At 45.6% G+C, this 23085-nt stretch overlaps 1 protein-coding gene across 1 annotated transcript in view; it reads left to right on the forward strand.

Annotated features, from left to right (window-relative positions):
- The window catches only part of CCDC170 (coiled-coil domain containing 170), a 371660-nt gene that overhangs the window by 267963 nt on the left and 80612 nt on the right, over positions 1–23085 (forward strand). Inside the window, exon 11 of the mRNA XM_073557682.1 lies at positions 8214–8456. Within this exon, the coding sequence (XP_073413783.1) occupies positions 8214–8456 (243 nt within the window). The remainder of the gene's footprint in view (positions 1–8213; positions 8457–23085) is intronic.

A 23085-nucleotide genomic window follows, 5' to 3' on the forward strand; every position in this document is an offset into this window, starting at 1 on the left:
GACTATGTCACTATATTGTTGAGCTGTACTTCAGCATAACTTGCTTTAGAGGGAAATATCTGAATGTCACTTAGATTGTTAATTACACAATATACATATGCTGTATAAGTCAGATAGTTTGTTCACAGATACAGTACTGCGCAAACTTTTTAGACAGGTGTATAAAAAACGCTACAAAGCAAGAATGTTATCAAAAACAGAAATGTTAAAAGTATTTTTTATCAATTAACAAAGTGCAAAGTGAATGAACAAAAGAGAGATATAAATTAAATTATTATTTGGTGTGAGCACCCTTTGTCTTCAAATTTGCATTAAAGCATTAGTTCTTCTAGGTATACTTGGACACAGCTTTAGAGGGAACTTGGCAGGGAGATTGTTCCAAATTTGTTGAAGTTAACCACAGATCTTCTGTGAATGTATGCTTTCAGAAATCCTTCTCTTTTATGTAATCACAGACATACTCCATAGTGTCTACTTATTTCATACTCCACCTTCGATATTTTATCGTGGAGTCTCTAATTTTCAGGATATATTGGTTGGAGCCGATTTAGGTTCCTCAAAGATCTATATTCAAACTGTGTTGGCATCTCTCATGATGGGTTGTTACCCATGTCTCAATTGTGTCATTTGTCCTATTATGATAAAAAGCAATAGCTTTACAAATACACACACTGGGAAGGTTTTTGGGAGTGGAAGGACACACAGGTTGTCATATCCCTAGCAGCAGTGATTTCCCTATCAACTGTAACCATACCATACCATTTATATTCATAGAATCATAGAATGGTAGAGTTGGAAGGGACCTCCTTGGCCATTAGGCCCAACCCCATGCTCAAAGCAGGATTCACTAAATCATCCCAGACAGATGTCTGTCCACCCTCTGTTTGAAAACTTCCATGGAAGGAGAACTCACCACCTCTCATGGCAGCCTGTTTCACTCATTGATCAGCCTAACTGTCAAAAAGTTTTTTCTAATATCTAATCTGTGTCTCCTCCCATTCAGTTTCATCCCATTGCTTCTAGTCTTTCCTTGTGCAAATGAGAATAAAGATGATCCTTCTACAATGTGACAGCCCTTCGGATATTTATAGACAGCTATTAAGTCTCTTCTCCGTCTTCTCTTTTGCAAGCTAAACATTCCCATATCCTGCAACCGTTCCTCATAGGACATGATTTGCAGACCGGTCACCATTCTGGTCGCTCTTCTCAGAACTTGCTCCAGATGTCTTTTTTAAAATGTGGCACCCAAAACTGGACACAGTATTCCAAATGAAGTCTCACCAAAGAGGAGTAGAGGGCAATAATATATTGATCATAACATTTCTGATACAGGGTAATAGAGCTGTTTTGATAATATTCTTATGTATAACTTAGACTTTAGTGGGAGGGTTTTCTTATTTCTTAGTTATTTACACTGGCATTATATTGTCCCCCATTTTTACCTATGCTATGATATTTATTCTATATTGATAGCTTTATATATAGGCAATTGTAAGTTTCCTCCAACTAGAGGTACTCTATGTTTTATATTGTCTTTCTAAATATATTATATATATATACATTTTCCATAAACTGTGATGTTTTAATATGTATTATGAGAGTTTTACTTCTCTAGGACACCATTAATGACTGGGAAGGTTTTTAGTATTAATCACTTTTTAGTTTGTGATTCACCTTCAGCAATTTACCTTTTTCAATGTCACTGTGATTTTTATTATATAGGGGAAACAACCACTGAATATAAGACTCAAGTTAACAATCATAGACAATCCATTTGTAACAAGCACTTGAATTTACCTGTACATAAGCACTTTCCAGAAGGCAGACATACAGAACGACAGCTCCCTTTCTGTATCATAGACCATATTCCGGTTCCCAGAAGGCATGGTGATAGAGTTGCATTGTTGAAGAATTGTGAACTTAATTGGATCCATAGGTTAAAAACCCTCAATGCATTTCCCTATTTTCAGATTTATATTATCTACCTTTTGTTGGTATATCACATAAAATGCCAATAAAATACATTTAAATTTGTGGATGAAAAATGTGGAAAAACACACAGGGTATGAATACTTTTTCATGGCTTGGTATATATACACAGTTGCTGGGTGCTGAGTCTGAAGCATAATGATATTGCAAGTGTACTGAGACTTTGATGATCCATATGGTCTTTTGAACTCTCCACTGCCACTTTTTCCTGTACCACTTCTTGAAGAAAGTGTCTTCTAAAAACAATAGGCTTGTGTAAGGGGATTGAAGAATGTTACTGCTTTCCCTTTCCTTCTCAGGTGGTCCCAGTACTGCATGTTTTAGTGTAATATAAAGTTGACGTACAGTATGTTTGTTGATATATTGTAGTATTGCTACATGAGTAAATGTATTACCTGCTATAAGTAATGGTATTGCAACACGATTCCGTGTATTACCATTCCTTGTAAAATGTACATATCATATTATGTTTCTTTATACTGTATATTGTATTCATGTAAATTTTAGGGAGAGTGTAGTGCTCGCTTTTGGCCACTACATGGGGGCCATTCTAGTGGGTGCAGTGGTAACTTAGGGACTAGTATAAGAAACGGTTAAACATAGGAGAGGCTGCTGTGTAATAAGCTAGTGTATGTGTTAGGTTAAGCCAGAGGGCGAGCGACGCCCGAACCGTCCACAAGGGCTATAGGCCCCGGACACCACAGCAGCAACTCAACGTTAAAGGAGTAAAGCCCAGTCATCCAGAGTACAGGACATCTCAGCAGCGGGCAGATACAGGTGGGGAGCCAATAGTGGTTCCAGTATGTGGCAACTTATCTGATGGGCAGATACTCTAAGGGCCAGGGTGGTTCCTCTGGCCTAGAGGAACCTACAAATGCAGTTAGTTTGGACAGAGCAAACGTGCAAGTGCAGTGAACAGCACAGAAGGGCAGATCGCTCTCCCAGTGGCTTCTGACTCCGGGAAATAATGATCTTGCATCTGGGGTGAAACAGACCAAAGGAAGAAAATCCGTAGCAGAGCTGTGTAGAGAGTATGCTGAGGAATCATCAGGGACGGTCCGACCCGGGCCCATGTCTTGTGACCATGAGAGTAGCGCAGGGAAAGAAAAGGAATATTGTTTTGCGAAGCCTGTGGTAAAAGCTGTGACTTTGGATGCGCTGTGTAACGAACCCAGTAAAGATGTTCTTGTTAAAGATGAAGTGGACTGTGTCTCAGTCAATGTAAATCTGCCTGGAGAGGATCCCCCACGCCGTAGGGATGATCCTGAAGGAGCCGGACCTGCAGACACAGGTATGCTGATCAGTGGACATTATTTTTCTGTGAGGGGAGGCCAGGACACTGAAGCTCAGGTGTCCTCGGCTACGACTACAGTCCTGGCCGAACCTTACATTTGGCATAGTCGGCAGGATGTGATTACCTCGCAATGTGGAGGAATCGCAAAGAGAAAAGTTGAAGATGATTTGTGTGTGGCTGCTCTGCCCTTGGAAAATGGCAAAGAATATGTGAAAGTAATTGCTGTGTATAGAAAAGTTAAAGAAGAAGAATTTGTGAATGCTTTTGAAATAGCAGATGTGACTGACAAACTGAATTTGACTTATACCATGAAAGAGACTGACTTTGTGATGGCAAAGATGGCGGCCGTGAAGATGGCGGGAAATGGCGCCGAAGAAGTAGATAACAACATGGGCCTTATCCTTCGTGGGCATTTCAGTACAGCTAAGGCGCCAAAATCCACCTGTCGATATCCCCCTGTCCGCCCCTGGTGGGTGCGGCTGAAGAAAAGAAGACCTCACCCTCCCCTAAAGAATTCCAGCAAATGGGTGGAGTTGTTGGAAGCGACCCAACCTTGGAATGGGTGGGGCCCAGAAGAGAGGCCTGTGTGCAGCTGCACACAACTATAAGTACCAGAGTAAGTCAGTGTTCTGGAAAAGGGTAAGCCAGGACGTCTTCTTCAGGAGCTGGAACATCAGCGGGGTTCGGAACTCCCTCTTGCGGAGGGGAGGTTGTGACGTCTTCCGGAGCACGGATCTCGTCGATGGGAGCTGCCAAGCTGGGAGATGACATCTTCCTGTTGGCAGCTGGAACCGGGACGCCGGGAGTCAAAGAACGAGGGATCAGAAACAGCGACTGCCCCAGAGGAGCCTGTGCCGGAAGTAGGAGCTGAGCATACTACATTTTCGGTAGCCAGACTGCACAGCTGCAGCCATGGAGGAGTGTAGCATTCATGGGATGGGTGTGTACAGGATGTTGTATCAGGAGGTGGTGAGTACACTTTGGCCTTTGTCCCTGGAATGTGGGCCTATTCCTCAGTTGTGTGTTCCGGAAAGCAGGCCCCTTGTTCTGTCATCTAGGAGACCGGACCCACCGCTAGTATTAGTGCAACGTTGGGCATCTCTTTTTTCATACAGGCAGCAGAGAGCCCATTTCTTGCTACCGCTCACTCTTCTGATGCCTCTGCTGCATTGTTGCAGTCCATGGATTCTGCAGAAGCAGAGTCCTCTTCGGCCCTTAAACGGGCATGAATACAGGATGAAAACGAGGCATGGAAAGCATACCGCTAAAAAAAATGCTGATTCATTGAGTGAAAGGACTTGGGCTAGGGCTGGCGGAACGCACCAAATAATAAAAGATGGTAATGAGGTGTGTTCGCAGCCTGGGGTCCACCGTGCAGAGATGGTAGACTGCTGCTCGGTAATGGCGGACAGAAACTGGCGGTATAGCAAACACACTTGGGTTAACTTCACCCTGTGAATAGGAGGCAGACCCTGTTGCTTCACAGGGCCGCGATACCGCAGAGTGAACGCTAGTGTTTTGGTCACAGGACCCTGCCCCAAGGACACAGGGTTAGAGTCCCTCTAGACCCTCTAGCGTTCGGCGCCGCAACTGCAACACCAGGGAGAGACCCTTACTGAACGCTGTGCCCTGTTAACAGACACAGGGTGCAGCTGATTGATGAATACTGCACGAAGTACGTACAGCGCAGCTCTTGTGCATGGCACTAACCAGCCTAAGCTTTGGTCTGGAAAGCGCATTAATGGCTCACAGCACCGCTCTGTCTGATGTCGCTGAACGTGCGGTACCATAGTGCCTAATGTAGCGTGGTGCACACTGGCATTAACATGTGATAGGAGCTGGGAGCACTGCGGTGCTAGGCAGTGCCACTACTCGGTGCTGACTTGAAACTCTAAACCCTATTAACATGCGTATCCGAGGGAAGGGGTTTCATAATGAGTCAGTCAGTGGTTCACAAGCATCCATCATCACACACACCACTACAAATTACAGACTATACTAGCGCGGCCGTGCGCTACTTTTGTAGGCGCAGCCTTCCGGGACCTTCCTGATGGCCCAATCAGAGCTGCTTGAGGACCTGAGCGTGTGACCCCTGACCTCCATTGAGAGGTTGTCCCATGGGCATGCTCAGATGGCTGCAAAAAGGACTTAGCCTCTGGAGTTGTTCGCTGCTGGCTAGTGCGGATTGCCAAAGCTGACTCAGAGGTGGCAGCAGCAACCAACCTGACAGCACTAGCCTGAGCAAGACACTGGGAATGACATCTTTGCTGAGCAGGATCCTCTGTGGCTGGGACTGAATGGGAGACCGCAGAAGGCAAAGCTCAAGATTCCTCCTGTGCAGAGGCAGGAATCCAACGCATAACACTTGGTGCTTGTTGCACCTTTAAAATAAAAAGGGGGACTGTTCTGCATCCCTATGGGTAATGGAGTCCTGCAACACCCCAAGAGGTGGGTGTAATGTGGCCGGACAGCCTAAGTAAATGATCTCTTCATTTTTTTATTATTATTTTTCCTTTTTGTCGCGCCTGTTGCTCCCCTTCTGCTGGAAAGCAGGAGCTACCTCTCAACTGTGGACTGTAATCGGATGGAGAAGAGGATTGGTCTCAGCGGAGAGGGACTGTGGTCTCTTCAAGGGAAGGGGGAGCCCATTCCAAAGGACTACCCACTAATGAGTCATGCTGTAAAAATGTTTTCTATATATATATATATATATATATATATTATTGCACTAAATAGGCCTATATTTAGTGGGCTTCACCTGGAGGACTCTGAGAAAGGAACTTGCTTTAATTGCACGGACTGCGGTGCATTATTTTATGGACTTGGCTTGTGTAAATAGCATCGGGACTACTCCAAATTTAGTAGCATCTGGACGCCGCCAACATTTTGTAGCACTTGGACTGCTTCATATTGCCTCCCTGTGTGGAGTATAATTTGTACAAATAAAGTTTTAAGCGGTACTTTGGTCGGGATGACCAAATTCTAGGGAGAGGGAGAATGTAAGGGGATTGAAGAATGCTACTGCTTTCCCATTCCTTCTCAGGTGGTCCCGGTACTGCATTTTTTAGTGTAATATAAAGTCGACATACTGTATGTTTGTTGATATATTGTGGTATTGCTACATGAGTGAATGTATTACCATCTATAAGTAATGGTACTGCTACACGATTACGTGTATTGCCATTCCCTGTAAAATGCACATATCATATTATGTTTCTTTATACTGTATATTGTATTCATGTAAATTATAGGGAGAGTGTAGTGCTCGCTTTTTGCCACTAGATGGGGGGCATTCTAGTGGGTACAGTGGTAAATTAGGAACTAGAACAAGAAACGGTTAAGCCTAGGAGGGGCTGCTGTGTAATAAGCCAGTGTAAGTGTTAGGTTATGTCAGAGGGCAAGGGACGCCCGAACCGTCCACAAGGGCTATAGGCCCCGGACACCACAGCAGCCATGCAATGTTGAAGGAGTAAAGCCCAGTCATCCACAGTATCAGGACATCTCAGCAGTGGGCAGATACAGTTGGGGAGCCAAGAGTGTTTCCAGTATGTGGCAACTCATCGCATGGGCAGATACTCTAAGGGCCGTGGCAAAACGGCCAAAGGAACCTACAGATGCAGTGAATTTGGACAGAGAGGACGTGATGCAAGTGCAGGGAACAGCACAGAAGGGCAGATCGCTCTCCCAGTGGCTTCTGACTCCTAGAAATAATGATCTTGCATCTGGGGCAAAAAAGACCAAGGGAAGCATATCCGTAGCAGAGCTGTATAGAGAGGATGCTGAGGAATCGTCAGGGACGGTCCGACCTGGGCCTACACCTTGTGACCACGAGAGTAGCGCAGGGAAAGAAAAGTAATTTTGTTTTGTGAAGCCTGTTGTAAAAGCTTTGAAGACTTTGGATGTGCTGTGTAACAAACCCAGTAAAGATGTTCTTGTTAAAGTTGAAATGGACTGTGTCTCATTTAATGTTAATCTGCCTGGAGAGGATCCCCCACGAGGTAGGGAAGATCCTGAAGGAGCTGGACCTGGAGACACAGGTTTGCTGATCAGTGGACATTATTTTTCTGTGAGGGGAGGCCAGGGCACTGAAGCTCAGGTGTCCTCAGCTATGACTATGTTCCTGGCCGAACCATACACTTGAAGTTGATTTTGAGTTCATCTTTAACTCAAACAGGTCTAACTAGCTCATTTTTAATATTATCAGTCAATAGAAGTTTCCCACCTCCACCTTGCTGGTGTCTGAGTCAAAGTGGAGGTCTTTGCCCATTACTGATTCAGCCATGGGTCTATCCAGCTGGTCTGTCAGGAGTCACTCTCATCTCATCAGTCCATAAAACCTTTGAAAAATATCTTCCTTACCCTAGCCAGGTCTTGTACTTCTGGGTGCTCCAGGGAGGTTGCAGTACTGGAATATGACAGCACTGGAGGATAATGGGTTCCTTGTCACTTCTAGTTTGACTCTTCTCAAATCTTTGACAGTTAATGATTCTTTTTTCTCAATATGTTTTCTGCAATACTTTTGATTATTTACACCAAAAGCCTTGATGGTTCTGTGTTTAAAGACCTTAATAACTGAGCAATTTCTGTAAGACTTGTAACAGTTTTGGACTTTTCAGAATCTTTGTTTTTTTTTACTCATTTTGCCTTAGGAAAAAAGCTGCTAATAGTTCTGCGCACCTTGATAAAATGTGCTGAATGATATATTTAGGTCACACCCTACCTCATTACACAAACACACATGACCTGATCTGCTTCATCCAATAAGCATTCAAGTTTATTGAGCTAGAAGTTGTAAAATCTACATAAAAATGATGATATGAACAAAAATACTCAATTGCCTAATAATAGTACACACAATGTACAATGTTCCTTAAGACAGTTTTGGTAATCATCACCATAAATAACAATTGTTAAAATAATTTTGATTTAGTTAAAAGCACAGAAGCAGCAATTTGATAGCAAGGAGCTACATATGGAGCTTTTGAGGAAAAAGATTGCCCAGCTTGAAGAGGAAAAACAAGTGCGCACAGCTCTGGCAGTAGAGAGAGATGAGGCCAACTTGACTGTGAGGGGGCTGCAGAAGAAGGTGGAGAGACTGCAAAAGGAGCTAAGTTCAGCCCAAGAATCTGTCACAGGACTAAAGTCCAGACTTTCTGATACCAACGAATTAAAGGCAAGTTTAACATATCAAACATATTTACAATAAATGGTCTTATTTTTTAATCTTATGTCCTCAGCCTTCTAAAATGTATTCTGAAATATGAGGTTTGTAACTCTGGCCAATGTTTGGGGTGGTGAGAGGGCACACTTTAATAAACTAATATCTTGTTTTCCAGAGCACACCCTTCAACTTGTGCTGTACAGATTAAGGCATTAGTATAGAATACTATGGAGAACATCTACTAAGGCCTCTTTCACACATCAGGTTTTCGCCGTCAGGCGCGATCCGGCGCTTTTGACAGAAACCGGATCCGGCGAAATGCAATGCCGGATCCGGTTTCCCCCCCATTGACTTGCATTTGCGCCGGATCGCGCCGGATGGCCATGCGTTTCATCCGATTTTCGCCGGATCCGGCAATGTGTCACGATCCAGCGTCTGGAAAAAACGGCTACTGTAACGTTTTTTGTCTCCGGCGAAAAAGCCGGACACGCCGGATCCGGCGCGTCCGGCTTTTTCACACAATGAAAGCCTATGAGCGCCGCAATGCGCCTGATCCGGCGAAAGCCGGATCCGGTGGCCGGATCCGGTTTTTTGGTCTGAGCATGCTCAGTAGCTCTGCCCACAAGACATATATAAAAGCAAGACAGTGGGACCCACAGCCACACCCAACATGCCACCCAAGAAAGCAACCAAGCGCAGCAGGAGAAGGCAGGAGACCACTGCAGCACCATCAGCACCACCACCACCCCAAATGGAGCAGCAAATGGAACATGCTGAGGAGGGGAGGCCAGCAGCAGATGAGAGACGGTAATTATCAAATCCCCCATTCCTCCAAACTAGGGCTATTGAATATCAAGATATTCATTGGCCCTTTGTTTCTCTTTATTCAACAGCCGCCCAATAGATGCAGCAGAAGCAGCAGCAATGGCAGCAGCTGGAACACCACCCACAGGCATGGAGTGTGGCCACCAGGAAGACAGCACATCATCTTCTGGGAGCCCTCCCTCGCATCGTCAGCGTTTGACGGTAAGTTTTTATTTCCAAAATCCATCATCTCTGTAATATATTCATTGCCTTTTATTTCAAAACAGGATTCACAAGATGAAGAGGAGCTCCCAGAAGAAGAAGGAAGTGGTGGACAGACACTTGGAGTGGGCTCACAATTGGTAAGTTTTTTGCATCAAACGCAGAAACACAACATCACACTACACACAACACATAGAAAACAATGTTCTGCAGACCACACACAGCAAACAAATGCCTACATCCAAAGACATAACATTTTTTGTTTTCTTCTCTAGTCTTCCCAATCTGGTGCTCGGCCAAGAGGTCCTCGCAGTGCCTCCCAGGGTCGTCGGCGACAGCAACGCGGCGGTCACCAGCGTGTAAGTATAAATATTTTTGCTTTGTTTTTTTGCACTTTTTATTTCATTTCTTTTGTGGAGGCTAATTATGTTATTTTTGTCTTTTTCTTTAAGAGCCTTCACAGCGTGCTCCCGACTCTGACGGTGAGGATGGAGGACTCGATGTGGACCACCTCATCGATCTCGTCAGAGAAAGGGAGCCGCTCTGGAATATGGCTGATCGCCGCCACGCTGACCTTATCGTTACCCGACGACTCTGGGAGGAAATCTGTTCGCTGCTTGTGGGCCGCTGGGAGGACCTCGATGTTAGGGCCCAGATTAAAGAGCGTAAGTATATACAGTACCGGTTGCTTGATGTAAACCAGTGTTTCCCGAACTCCAGTCCTCGTGGTCCCCACGGATCATGTGTTCAGGATTTCTATTTACTATGGAAATCCTGAAAACATGACCCCTGGGGACCATGAGGACTGGAGTTTGTGAAACACTGATGTTGTATACTAACCACTCCTTTCTCGTTTCAGGGAACAGAATTGTGAATCGGTGGCGGTCTGTGAGGGATCGTTTCAAGAAGGAGTTCAATAAAGAGATGCGGGCCCCGAGTGGATCTGGAGGACGCAGGAGCAAGTACAAGTACGCACAAGCCCTGTCGTTCCTCCGGGAAACAATGGTCACTAGAAGGTAAATATTACACACCACATGTGAAAAAAAATGTTAGATGTAACTTTTTTTTTTCAGCCAGGGCCATACCATGTCAGTATTTTAATTGTTTTTTTTTCTCTTTATTCCACAGCACGGTGAGCAGCACTCGGGAGCCTGCACGATTGGACCCTTCTGAGGCGATCCCTGAGGAGACCGGCACCGAGGGACACTTCGACCGCCCCGGTACATCTGCACCTTCCCAGCCTTCCCACACATTCGACCCATCTGTCCCATCCACCAGCACAGGAGCATCGTGGCCGCCTACATTACATGAAGCTGCTGGTGAGGAGATCGCTTCCCTTTACCCCACCCTTCTGCCCCTGCCACCTCTAGTACACCTGCGGGTACTGGGCGGCAGCGGCAGAGGGGTCAGGAAAAGAGTTATGCGCCAGAGTTCTTGCATCTGAATGCATCTTTCCAGAACTGTCTAAAAGTCTTGTCAGAGCAAATCTCCGCAGGCTTTCAGCAGATCAGCACCAGCATTCTGGAGGTGAAGACACTTCTGCAAACCATGCATTCAGAAGCAAGATCTTCGCCAAACCACACCTTTTTCAGGTCTGTTGTGGAGCGCATGGCAACACTATCTCCTACCCAGCAGATGCATGTAATGCATTCGTGCCACGGTGCTCTACAGCAGGTTACCTCCCAACCTCCACCTCCCACCACTGTAGTTCCTCCACCTGCACTCCCTCCAGCCACTTTCCATCCTCCCCCTCCTATTACATCTGCACCCCCTCCAGCCACTTTCCATCCTCCCCCTCCTATTACATCTGCACCCCCTCCAGCCACTTTCCATCCTCCCCCTCCTATTACATACCAGCAACCTCACCAGTACCAGCAACCTTCCCAGTACCAGCAACCTCCCCAGTACCAGACATCTCCCCACTTCCAGCAACCTGCCCCGTACCAAACTCCTTCCCAGTACCAAACTCCTTCCCCGTACCAAACTCCTTCCCCATACAACTTTCCATCAACATCATCTGCTCCTACAGTCCCTGCCCAACCCTCCACTCCACCGCCCACCACCTCTTCTGCCTCCCACATGTCCACCCATTCTGTAGCTTTTTCCACACCATCACCTCTAACTGTTCCTTCCCCACCACGATCCCAGTCCTCTCTCCACACTCCCATTGTTGAAGTGTCCCGCAGCCCCTCCAGCAGTATTTCCACCCCACACTACACCGAGTTATAATGTTTTTTTTGTAATAAAAATGCCCATTTGGTTGGTTTCAAACCTTTATTAAAAAAGTTTTTTTAACTTTAAAAACAGTTTACACAAAAAAAAATATTTTAAATAAAAGTTAAATTATTGTTTACACTGGTTGTCTGTCATTTCTTTCTGCGGCGAAATATGTTTAAAAAAAAGGTTAAATACAGGGTATTTAAAAGGTAAAAAGGTATTCAAAACCAGGTATATAACTGTGGGTAAATTTTAGCTTTTTGCCACAGTTGTGTTCCTGGTTGTGTTTGAAGCAAAGTATTTCACCTGAAAAGTTGTGTTTATTGTTGGTGATTTCCTAACAATGTACACAACTTTTGTTAAAAGGTGAAATACTTTGCATAAAACACAACCAGGTACACACCTGTGGCCTAAAGCTAAAAATAGTAAGACCATGACAAGATAGCCAACTTTGGTTGGCAAAGGTATATACTGTTGGTCCAGAAGGTACACAAGTTTGGTTAGGGCACAAATCTTTCACACTCTGTCATCCTGCCAGTGTACTCTGCCTTGAGGTGACAAAATTGTCCCTCATTACTGAAACCGTCACAGAACTTCTAGTGGTAATATTTCCAATGACAACATCCATCTTCGCCAGTAACTTGCTCTTCTCTCCAACCTGCACTTTCTCCTCTACAACCTGTCATAGAAGGGCTGTAGGAACATGCTATATATAGTTTTCCAGTAGCCAATTCCGTTCGGAAGGCCACAAGGGTCAATTTTAAAAACCAGATCCGGCGTAATCCGTCGAAAAACGGATAGAAAAACGGATTAACCGGATGAGACGGATCTGGTTTTGTCTGTCAAGAACAAGACGGATCCGGCAGAAAACCGGATCCGGCACATCAGGTTTTACAAAACATTTGCCGGATCCGGCATTCCGGCACGACGCCGGTTCGCGCCTGACGCCGAAAACCTGATGTGTGAAAGTAGCCTAAGGCCGGTTTCACATTAGCGCTTTTTCAGCGCACGCACGGCCGGGGGTAGCTCCGCCCCCGAGCCGGCTCTCTGCCCGGCGTGCCCGCCCCTTGCTTGTAGCGCCGCCTACTAGCGGACAGCGGCACCTGCGATCGGCGCACCCTATCTTTAGCATAGGGTGCGCAGATCGTGCGCAGGCCGTGCGCTAGTTGCGCTTTGACCTGCGCTGTGCACTTTTGACGGTGCGCCGTGCGCACCAAAATCAAACTTTTCGGATTTTGGCGCGCACGGCGCACCGTCAAAAGTGCGCAGCGCAGGTCAAAGCGCAACTAGCGCACGGCCTGCACACGATCTGCGCACCCTATGCTAAAGATAGGGTGCGCCGATCGCAGGCGCCGCTGTCCGCTAGTAGGCGGCGCTACAAGCAAGGGGCGGGCACGCCGGGCAGAGAGCCGGCTCGGGGGCGGAGCTACCCCCGGCCGTGCGTGCGCTGAAAAAGCGCTAATGTGAAACCGGCCTTAGACTGTTTTTTCATGATGTAAAAGCAAATGTAACTAATCAGACTAGGCTTTCAATTGTTACGTGGTCCTGATTTGAGTCCTATGTGCCCACTGCAAACAATTTTTCGCAGTGGACAGAAGTGAGTATTGGCAATATAAAATGATTTAGAAAAAAAGTTCAAATTCCTGGACACTTTGAAGAATTGTTATTTTACCAGAGGTTATGCTCAATAACCCTTGTTAAAATCATCATAAATTCTTGTGCTTGTCCAATTTTCCTACTTACAACAAATTCTTTAATCTAAATCTTCACATGTTTCCTAATACATACACCCCCTACTGACAAATGCCATTGAGATAAAATAACTAATTGATATTAAGAAAGATTTGGTACCATGTTAACCACTTGAAAAAAGACTACTCTCAGTGGGAATAACAAAAGAAGAATCTTGTTGTTATGATACCTTTTAATAGCTAACAAAAATAAAATAATTGATGTTACATAACAAGCTTTCGAGACTTCCCAGAAGTCTTGAAAACTTGTTTTGTAACATAATTTATTTTGTTTTCCTCCCTCTTCTTAATTAGCCATACATGATAGGCTTCTGATTATCCTTCTCCATTTGTGAGGGACAGTCCATCAGCGTTTCTTTCAGCACAGAAATGAATGTAAGGTTTCACAATCATGAGAACAAGACTTTGCATCATCTAGTTTCCTCAAAGCACATTCCATATTTATTGTGAATAAACTCCACAATTCCCATTCGTCCTTGTGTACATCAGTATAGCAGACATCTCCAGCTTCTATCATATGATTTTTCAGATCCTGCAAACTCCCTGATGCGGGGAGCCCTGAGACGAGGACTTTGTATTCAGTTTGCCAGGAAGAGAGCTCATTCCTCCTGCGGGGTCCTACATATCCTCCCCCTGGTCCCTGGCTTGACCTGGGAAACTCCACATATAATCGACGAGAACCAAACTCGTATCCATTGCATCCACTCAAGGCATCCTCCGCATCCCGTGGATCCTGGAAGCTGATGAAGGCCAACGATGTGGCATCACCTCCCCATGCAATTCTTCAGCTCGATGGTACAGATCCTCCCATACCAATGGAACAACTCTTTCAGCTCCTTCTCCTGCTTGAGGATCCAGGTCCCAATGTGACCAATAACTCCTAGATCCTTGCTGCTTGGGACTGGGTATTTTATTCCAGACTGCCACTGGATCCTTGATTTGGTAGGCAGTTCAATTCCTTTTGGCAAAAATTATCATCCATGGGAGTGTATATCCACTACGGTCCTCTTCTCAAGGCCGAACTGTTGGTGTTGAACATGGAGGCATTTGAAACCTTCTGTGAATGCCTCTCCTATGGTCTGCTGGGTCTGTCTTTCTGCCTCCCTAGTTGTGGAGCCCATGAACGGTGTCTACGAACACTAGTGCCCTGCAGCTCCCCCTGGTCCACCGGTTAAGTAGTATTCCACTGCAGGCACCAAGTGTGGAAACACGAGGGTCAGTGTGTGCTCTCGTCTGCTGGCCTGACTGTCTTTATAGAGACCACATGGAATAGGGCTCAGCCCATTCAACACTCATATTCCTTTCCCATGAATAGAATACTACTCAGACAATACAGGGTGACAGTAACACAGTGTGGCAATACTTTATTGAACTACCAACAGACAATGGCATATAGTACAGTCCCAAATTGCAAATTCTCACCCGTAGCTTGCCAGGAATTTAAACATCTGTGACTTCGGGGTGTCCAGGGCCAACTACCTCAACCAGTAGCTCCCTGCTTTTGACAGGCACCCATAGAGAGAAGGTAGCAGGAAGCTTAGGAAGCTGACAGTTCATTAAGGTACAAGGCCAGGTGACCTGCTTGTCCCAACCTTGATTCTCCAAATGTCTCCATGGGTTCAGTGACGGGCAGTAGATCACATCTATATTCCTCTTGTTTTAGCCATTGTGCCTTGGCTGCTGTCCTCTAGAGACTCCTAGTAGAAGGAGAGATGTCCCTTTTATACCCACAGCTGTTTTTCAGGCCATTATCCACAGGTTTGGGGGAGGTGGGAGAAGGTCATCATTGTTCAAGTATTCAATTAACTTGCATATTTTGTTCTTCAATGTTTGCAGAACAACAAGCTATAGGGACTGATATGATAACTAGTCAGCAGGCATTCACCAAATGAACAGACATCGATTGTTCAATTAACCTGCCCCTTTGTCCCTCAAGTATAAAAGAGCAATAACAAATCAGCAGGCATTTAACAAATTAACAAACATCAATTCAATCTACAACAGAGACAACATTCAGGCTCATATGAACAAGAGCTCATGTCCCTGGGCCTACTGAATAATATGTCTGGCATAATTAAGAATAAACATGGTGTCATCACAGGTATCATAACTACAAGATTATTATTTTGTTTTTCTCACTGAGAGCAACATAATTAATATTATTACCTTTTCCTGTTTTATTGCTAAATTAGAGATTGTTATAGCCATACAAAATATTGTTCAGCATATGATCACTTTTATGACACTGTCCCCAACTCTGGATCATTAATAACATTTGTAAATTTGAAAAGCACTGTTCTAGACAACCTTTCTAAACCAAATACCCTGCTATCTAAACAAAATACATCAAAATCAAATTATCTATATTGTCTGGTGTCTAATAAATGTATAGAAAGAGAACAGTGCATATATCCCCAAGAGACAAGTCTTGTGGACAACTGGAGAGCACCCGTTGGAGCAAGAGTCAACATTGTATGTGGCCAAATTAATAGAATGAAATGCTTCTTTTTTCATTTTAGATTTTCTATTAGTTGTAACTGACAATGCAGATCTTATACATGAAAGCAGTAGTCAGGGCTACAAAATTATTATTCTGTAAAAGATTTGTAGTTTGGATTTTTGCATTTGATGTAAATCTTGGATTAATTTAAGATCTTAAACTCTTAATTTTGTGCTTTTAATTTAACAAATAATAAAAAGAAAAATATTTTTAAGTACTATACAAATAATTGCTTTTAAACATGCTAGATTCTAACCAAAGACAAATATAACCAATATTGCTTGAAACTTTCTAAAAGCCCTTATTGCACCAATGAATGTAGAGTGAAGTCCACGGCTCTTAGGGATGCAGACTTTTTTCAGCATGGAGCGCCGGTTACGTCGATCTGAATGTTGTGTTTGATTAGAAATTTACTTGTTCATCAGTTTAATGTGCACAAATCTCCTGAAAAGAATTCAGCCTCAGCAATCAATGCTTCCATTCAGTCACAGTAAGCAGAGGAATATGTGTGGGCTGGATCTTATGAATACATAAGGCCCGACATGAAATTGGCAAAGATTGGTAAAGCAATCACTCCATTACTCTCATCAGTGTCTCAGGGGCCTCAATTAAGCCATTTTCCCCCCAGACACTAGTCCCATTGTGTAGAAAAGGGGTTGTAGACCCAGTGAGCTGTCACCATAGGAGGTTTCACATGCAGTCCCAGGTGATGGGGTTCGACCTAAGGAAAATACTTCCACCAATACACAGTTAGCATGGGGGGGGGTTTCCGAAGGCCAAGCTCAATTCCAGAGGGGCGGCTAGGGATATTTAGGACACTGATGAAGGAATGGGGTTGTTGTTGCTGACTGGAGCTGGATACATGTGCTAAGGTCATGGTATCCATCATCTGGAGTAGCATGGGCTGTGACTGCAGATTATATCGGTGGAAGATACAAAACCTGTGGTCCAACCAAAAGTTGAGAGACAGTGGATATCACCTGGTACGGGGGCAATGGAACTACCATCCCCTGGTTGGGATCTTGTGGGTTGGGGGCATTGCGTTGTAAACATCTACCCAGAGTTGCTGTAAGACCCAGGATGTAAGTAATAAAAAAATAAGTGAATTGTTAATCTGGGTAGGTAATTATTGCAACCAACAACATCATATCTTCACAGGGCCAATTAATATTTTTGTGCCTTTTTCTGAAACAAAGAATGGTTCTAATAGTGAATTTTTTATTTGCACTTTATTCATTATTCATTTTGTGCCTTTCTAAACTCAGTTTTTTACTCGATTTCATTTTTTTCCTTTGGTATTATGGCAATGGTTTTGGCAAGAGGATTTAGAGCCTAGTTCATCACTTGCAAGTTTTCTAAATGTCATAACATTTTTCTCCAGCTGCAGTCCAGTACAAAATCCATCTAGTTTTTTTTTTGTGCAGTTGCAGATGATCTTGAAACTTCCCAAGTTTGATAAATTTGCCACAAAATCTACAAGTAAAAGCAGAAAGACAAAACAAAAAATTACAAAATAAAGAACACATCATGAATAAGGGTCACACAGCAAAGTCTTAAAGGAGTTGTCCACCTTTTCATCATTTGTGCAATTGTGTGTCATTAAAAAATGTTTGTGGCCGTGAATCAGCAAGGAGAGAAAAGCTCAGAAAAGGGTAGGTAAAGAGAGTTACAAACTCGCCTACAGACTATCCTAACAGGCTGACCGAAGCATTTTCAATTACCTTTCAGCCGTCAGCAATAGAGAGTGTAACACATAGGCCAAGATAGCCAAATAATGCGAAGCTTTTAATGAAATTCAGTTTTAAAAATGAATTTTAGCCCAGGTTCCATGTCCTTTCAGTGAACCTGTCACCAGTTTTGGCCATTGTGAAGTAAAGCCACCACCTTTTGGGACTGATATACAGCATTCTCTAATGCTGTATATAAGCCCCCAACCCGACCTGCAAGAGAAAAAAAAAAACTTTTATTATACTCACCTGCAGGGCGGTTTGGTCCGAGGGGTGTCACAGGTCTTGGTCAGGCGCCTCCCATCTTGTTACGATCGCCTCCCTCCTGCTTGCTTCATGTGAATGACGTGTCCCTGTGTCATCCACACAATTTTCTCGGCATCGCGCTCCTGCGCAGGCATACTTCTCTGACCTGTTGAGGGCAGAGCAAAATACTGCAGTGCGCAGGCATTGGGAAAGGTCAAAGAGCCCCGGCTGTGCACACTGCAGTACATTGCTCTGCCCTAAGCAGGTCAGAGAAGTACGCCTGTGCAGGAGCGCTATGCTGAGGAGACTATGTGGATGACACAAGTATGTGTCATCCACATGAAGCAAGCATTACGACGGAGATCGTAAGAAGATGGGAGGCGCCGGACCAAGACTGGCGATACCTCTCAGACCGGACTGACCTGCAGGTGAGTATAATAAAAGTTATTTTTCTTCTCTTACAGGTTGGGTGGGAGCTTATATGCAGAAATATAGAATGCTGTATATCAGCCCTGAAAGGTGGTGGCCTTACTTCATAATGGCCAAAACTTTTGAAAGGTTCCCTTTAAGAAAGAAAAAAATGCCCTAAGGATTTGCTCTTATCAGCATTTTAATTTGGCTAGAGAAAACTCTGTATTACACTCACTATGTTAGTGAATTAAACAGTGCTCATCTGTGAGTTTTTCCTCACCTGGAATAGGGGTGAGGAAAAACTCGCAGCAGGCTGTGTATGGCCGAGTAAAAAGGCTGAGACTCAGCAATGAAAGTCAATGGGTGGAAGAAAAGAATTGCACAGCACATGGACCATGCATGTGCCGTGCAATGTTTACTCACCGATCTCATAGGAAACCCAACATTTCATCAGCCGAGTACAGTAAATTCACTACGTGACACGTCAGAATCGAATAGATAGAATAAAAGATAAAAATTGTGTCGGGTCCCCCATATTTTTCTTAACCAACTGAGGGAAAGCCGACAGTTGGGGGCTGATGTTTATAGTCTAGGAAGGGGGTATTAAACCTAGAGCTTCCCAGGCTATGAATATCAACTCACTGCTGTCTACTTAGCTTTTACTGCCTGTTAACAAGGGGTGACCTTATTAATGTCAACACAGAGAGCAGTGACTTCAGTTAGGTGAGCGGAGTTCATCTATAAACTCCAGTCTCCTTACTGATGTCAGCGCTTGACACTGAAGCTGCATTCACACTGGCAGCTCAGTGTTTCCTGGATGCCGAGCTGAGCGATCGCATTTTATATGACCGCTCAGCAAAGCATCCAGATGTAATTATGGATTATTGGCATATAAGTGAGGATTTTTTTTTCTTTGGATATTAATAAATAAGTAAAAGAGGGTCTGGAAGTTTTTATTTCAAATAAAGGACTTTTTGCATTAATTTCAGTTAATGGATTTTACTCTGTGTTTGTCTTTATTACATTTGACCATTGAGTTAGTAATGTGGGTATCTTATAGACGCCTCTCCATTATTAACCCTTGGACTTGATATCAGCTGACATTACAAAGCTGACATCAACCCCAAATACTTGTACCTCACTTGCAACCACACAAGGGCAAGTGGGAAGAGCCAAGGCTAAGCATCAGAATTGGAGTATCTAATGGATGCGCCATTTCTGGGGCCGCTGAGAGCTGATGTTCTTAGTTTGGGAGGGGCACAAAATCTATGGCCCCTTCCTACGATATAAATATAAGCCCACAGCTGTCTGCTTAGTCTTTGCAACTTGTTATTTATAGGGGGGATCTCATGTCATTTTTTTGGGGGGGGGGTCACCCCTTGTTGATAACCAGTAATGGCTAAGTAGACATCTGTGAGCTGATATTAATAGACTGAGTATTAGGGTTGGCGGATTGCACTAAATTAAAATAAATTATAAAGTACAATTGCAACCCAGGGTCCACCGTACAGAGATGTTTAACTGCTGCTAGTGAACAATGACGGAAACTAAACAGGGAACGATTACTTCACACAGTGTGAACGGAACACTCAGTACCAAGCTCCATTACTTCACAGAGCGGTACTGAACAAAAGTGTACTAAGAGCAACACCCTGTTAAACGTCACAGGGATAAAGCAAATATGACGCTAGGTGTGGAACCCTATCACTTCCCAGGGAAGTCTAGGCTAAGGGTTGGACTTGCTCTGCAACTCAACTGTGCTAACCGCACACAAGATGGAAGCAGATGCTAAGCTAAGTGGGGGTTTCCCACCCTACACTAGCTGCCTAGACACACAGTCTCTGGTAAAAGAGCGGCACACGTGAAAACAGAGTGGTAGCGTATTTGTGATGGAGTCAGCTTCTGCTGAGTCGATTTCTAGAGTGGACCCTCTGCGTCGTTGCACCCACCCACCTAGGGCGAGCTGACCTTGTGAGGAACCACCCCCTATACAGGGAGTGTCAGGGGCAAGACCAAGGGGGTGAGTCACCACAACTGCTGCAACCAGACGGCCGCACAAGGAAGACACAGGTGCGAGTGTCAGTCAACAGGGAACGTGCAAGATACAAGACAAGACAAAGCGTGGTCTCAGGGTATCTTCATTAAAGCTTGGTCTCAGGGTAACATCAGGTGCAAGACATAATTACGAGGACAAAGTGATACACAGCAAGGTGCGTGCATGGGCACGCCAAAGTCCAAAGCATGGTACGTGCTAGGTGGCACACCAGGGTACCGGCAAGGGCTAGATGGCATCGGACTCCGGACATCTAGCAATGATCGACAGGCTCCGGACATCCGGACCTCTGGCAGCGATCGGCAGGTTCCGGGCATCTGGCAGGCAAGCCAGGGTTCAGGCAAGGAGGCACGCCAGAGTTCAAGACATGGTGCGTGTTAGGAGACACGCCAAGGTCCGAGGCAGGGTTCAAGGCAAGATGCATTCTGGGAGAAACACCAGGGTCCAAGGCAAGGTTCAAGGCAGGGTGTGTGCTAGGAAACACCAGGATTAAGATAATAGGCATGGTGCGTGATTAGGGGACACACCAGGGTTCAAGACACTAGACATGGTGCGTGTTTAGGGGACACGCCAGGGTTCAAGGTCCAAGGTCCTGGGCGCGCTAGCAGAACCGCCAGGATTCAAGATTCAAGGTCCTGCGTGTGCTAGAAGCACGCTAGGGTCACGGTACAAAGAATGGTCCTGGCCGTGCTAGGAGGCACGTCAGGGTACAAGGTTCACAGCAGGTCCCACACGTGCTAGAGAACACGTCAGACTTTGAGCTTCAGGACAAGGTCCTACACGTGCTGAGGGCACACCAGGGTCAGGGTACTAGGCATGGTCCTGTGTGTGCAAAGGGGCACGCCAGGGGCAGCGTTCAAGGCATGGCCCTGCGCGTGCAGAGGGGCACACCAGGGGCAAGGTACTAGGCATGGTCCTACGCGTGCAGAGGGGCATGCCAGGGGCAAGGTACTAGGCATGGTCCTGCATGTGCAGAGGGGCACGCCAGGGGCAGGGTTCAAGACAGAGAGCGGAACAAAGGCAGTAGCACAGAGCCGGGGACATACAAAGGACAAGGTACTCAGGAAAGACAGAGCATAGAACTCAGAACAAGACAGAGAAAAGATTCAGGACAGAGCAAAGATAGCAAAAGACATGTGCTAAAGAAGCATGAAACGCACAGTGCGAGAAACAGTGCATGTGCAAGGGAGCACAGAAAACACGACTGAGGCACCAGCAGGTGGTACCGGCTGAGGCACAGACAGGCGAGCACAACAGAGGCGGCACGGTTGAGGCACAGACAGGCGGAAACCACTAGAGCACTAGCCGGCGAGCACAGCTGAGGCACAGGTAGGCGGGCATGACTAGAGCGGCACGGCTGAGGCACAGACAGGTGTGCATGGGAACGACCAGGCATGTGCAAGGGGCACGCAGCCACAAGGCAGGGCTAGGCAAAGGTACAGAACTAAGAAGCGTGCCAAACGGCACGGCGAAGCCTGGTACGAAAGGTGAATGTGCAAGTGTGCATGAAAAACGGAACTAGACAGGAAGCGAGCTAGGAGTACAGGCAAGATACAAAGCCAGAAAGCGGAACGTAGGCAGAAGCACAGAGCCGGGTACAAGAGAAAGAAGTGGAACGTATGCTAGAACCCAGAGCTGGGCAAGACAGAGAACATAGGAAGTACTACAAGGCTAAGAATAGCAAAGACAAAACATGGCACAAAAGACATGGCACAGGACAGTAGACAGAGTACAAGCACAGAGAAGCACAACAGGGCAGAGTGCAGGGGCACAGAATACAGGGAGCAACTGAGCAGACCAAACAGCCTAGCAGGGAAGCAACACGATACTCAGGCCCTGACCATAGGAAGGGGCGTTCTGAAATAGGGCATTAGCACCTGAACTTCCGGGTCGAGTCCTCCAGGATCATAGAGAGGATTGCTGGATTCGGTCCTCCAGGACCATAGAGAGGACCACAGCAGGCAGAGCAGAGACGGGTGCGCACATAGCAACGGCATACAGTCATGAGGTACGCGTGCACACTAACGATGGCGCACAGTCATGAGAGGTAGCACATGTGCACACAAGCAATGGCGGATAGCCATGAGGTAAGGTGCTCATGCACACTGCTCCAGGGGTCATGCAGCATAACAGTCATGAGGTGCGCATACACACTGCTCCAGCAGTGAACATACAGCATAACAGACATGGCGGGCATGACCGTATACACACACACACACACACACACACACACACACACACACACACACACACACACACACACACACACACACACACACACACCTCTGAGAGCCTTTTATACACTAGGCTCATGTCCACATCACAGCTGACATCCGACCACCATTGAGAGGACGCCACATCAGGGACATGCTCAGTAAAGTGATTTCTGGACTTATACTCCAGAGGACAGAGTGCACCTGCGTATCACTGGTTATCATAGACTTATCTGGAGAAGCAGCAGCAGCCAAGTGCATACCATGAGTCTGAGCGAGATGCCGTATTGAGGTTGTTAGGCGTCAGGTTCCTGCCACTGCACAGCAGGAATCCAGAGCCTTGCACCCAGCGGTCTCCCATTCTTCTTCGGCCACAGTGGAGCCTGCTCAGCATATTCGTTGGTCTCGGCGCTCTGCCCAAGCCAACTCCGTGGGTTTGCTTGCTGCTGCCACCTCTGGCACAGCTATGACAATGCATGTTGCTCAGCAGTGAGATT

The sequence above is a fragment of the Dendrobates tinctorius genome, unplaced genomic scaffold (assembly GCF_039654945.1).
Source record: "Dendrobates tinctorius isolate UK_male_01 unplaced genomic scaffold, ASM3965494v1 ptg000250l, whole genome shotgun sequence".
NCBI classification, from domain to species: Eukaryota; Metazoa; Chordata; class Amphibia; order Anura; family Dendrobatidae; genus Dendrobates; species Dendrobates tinctorius.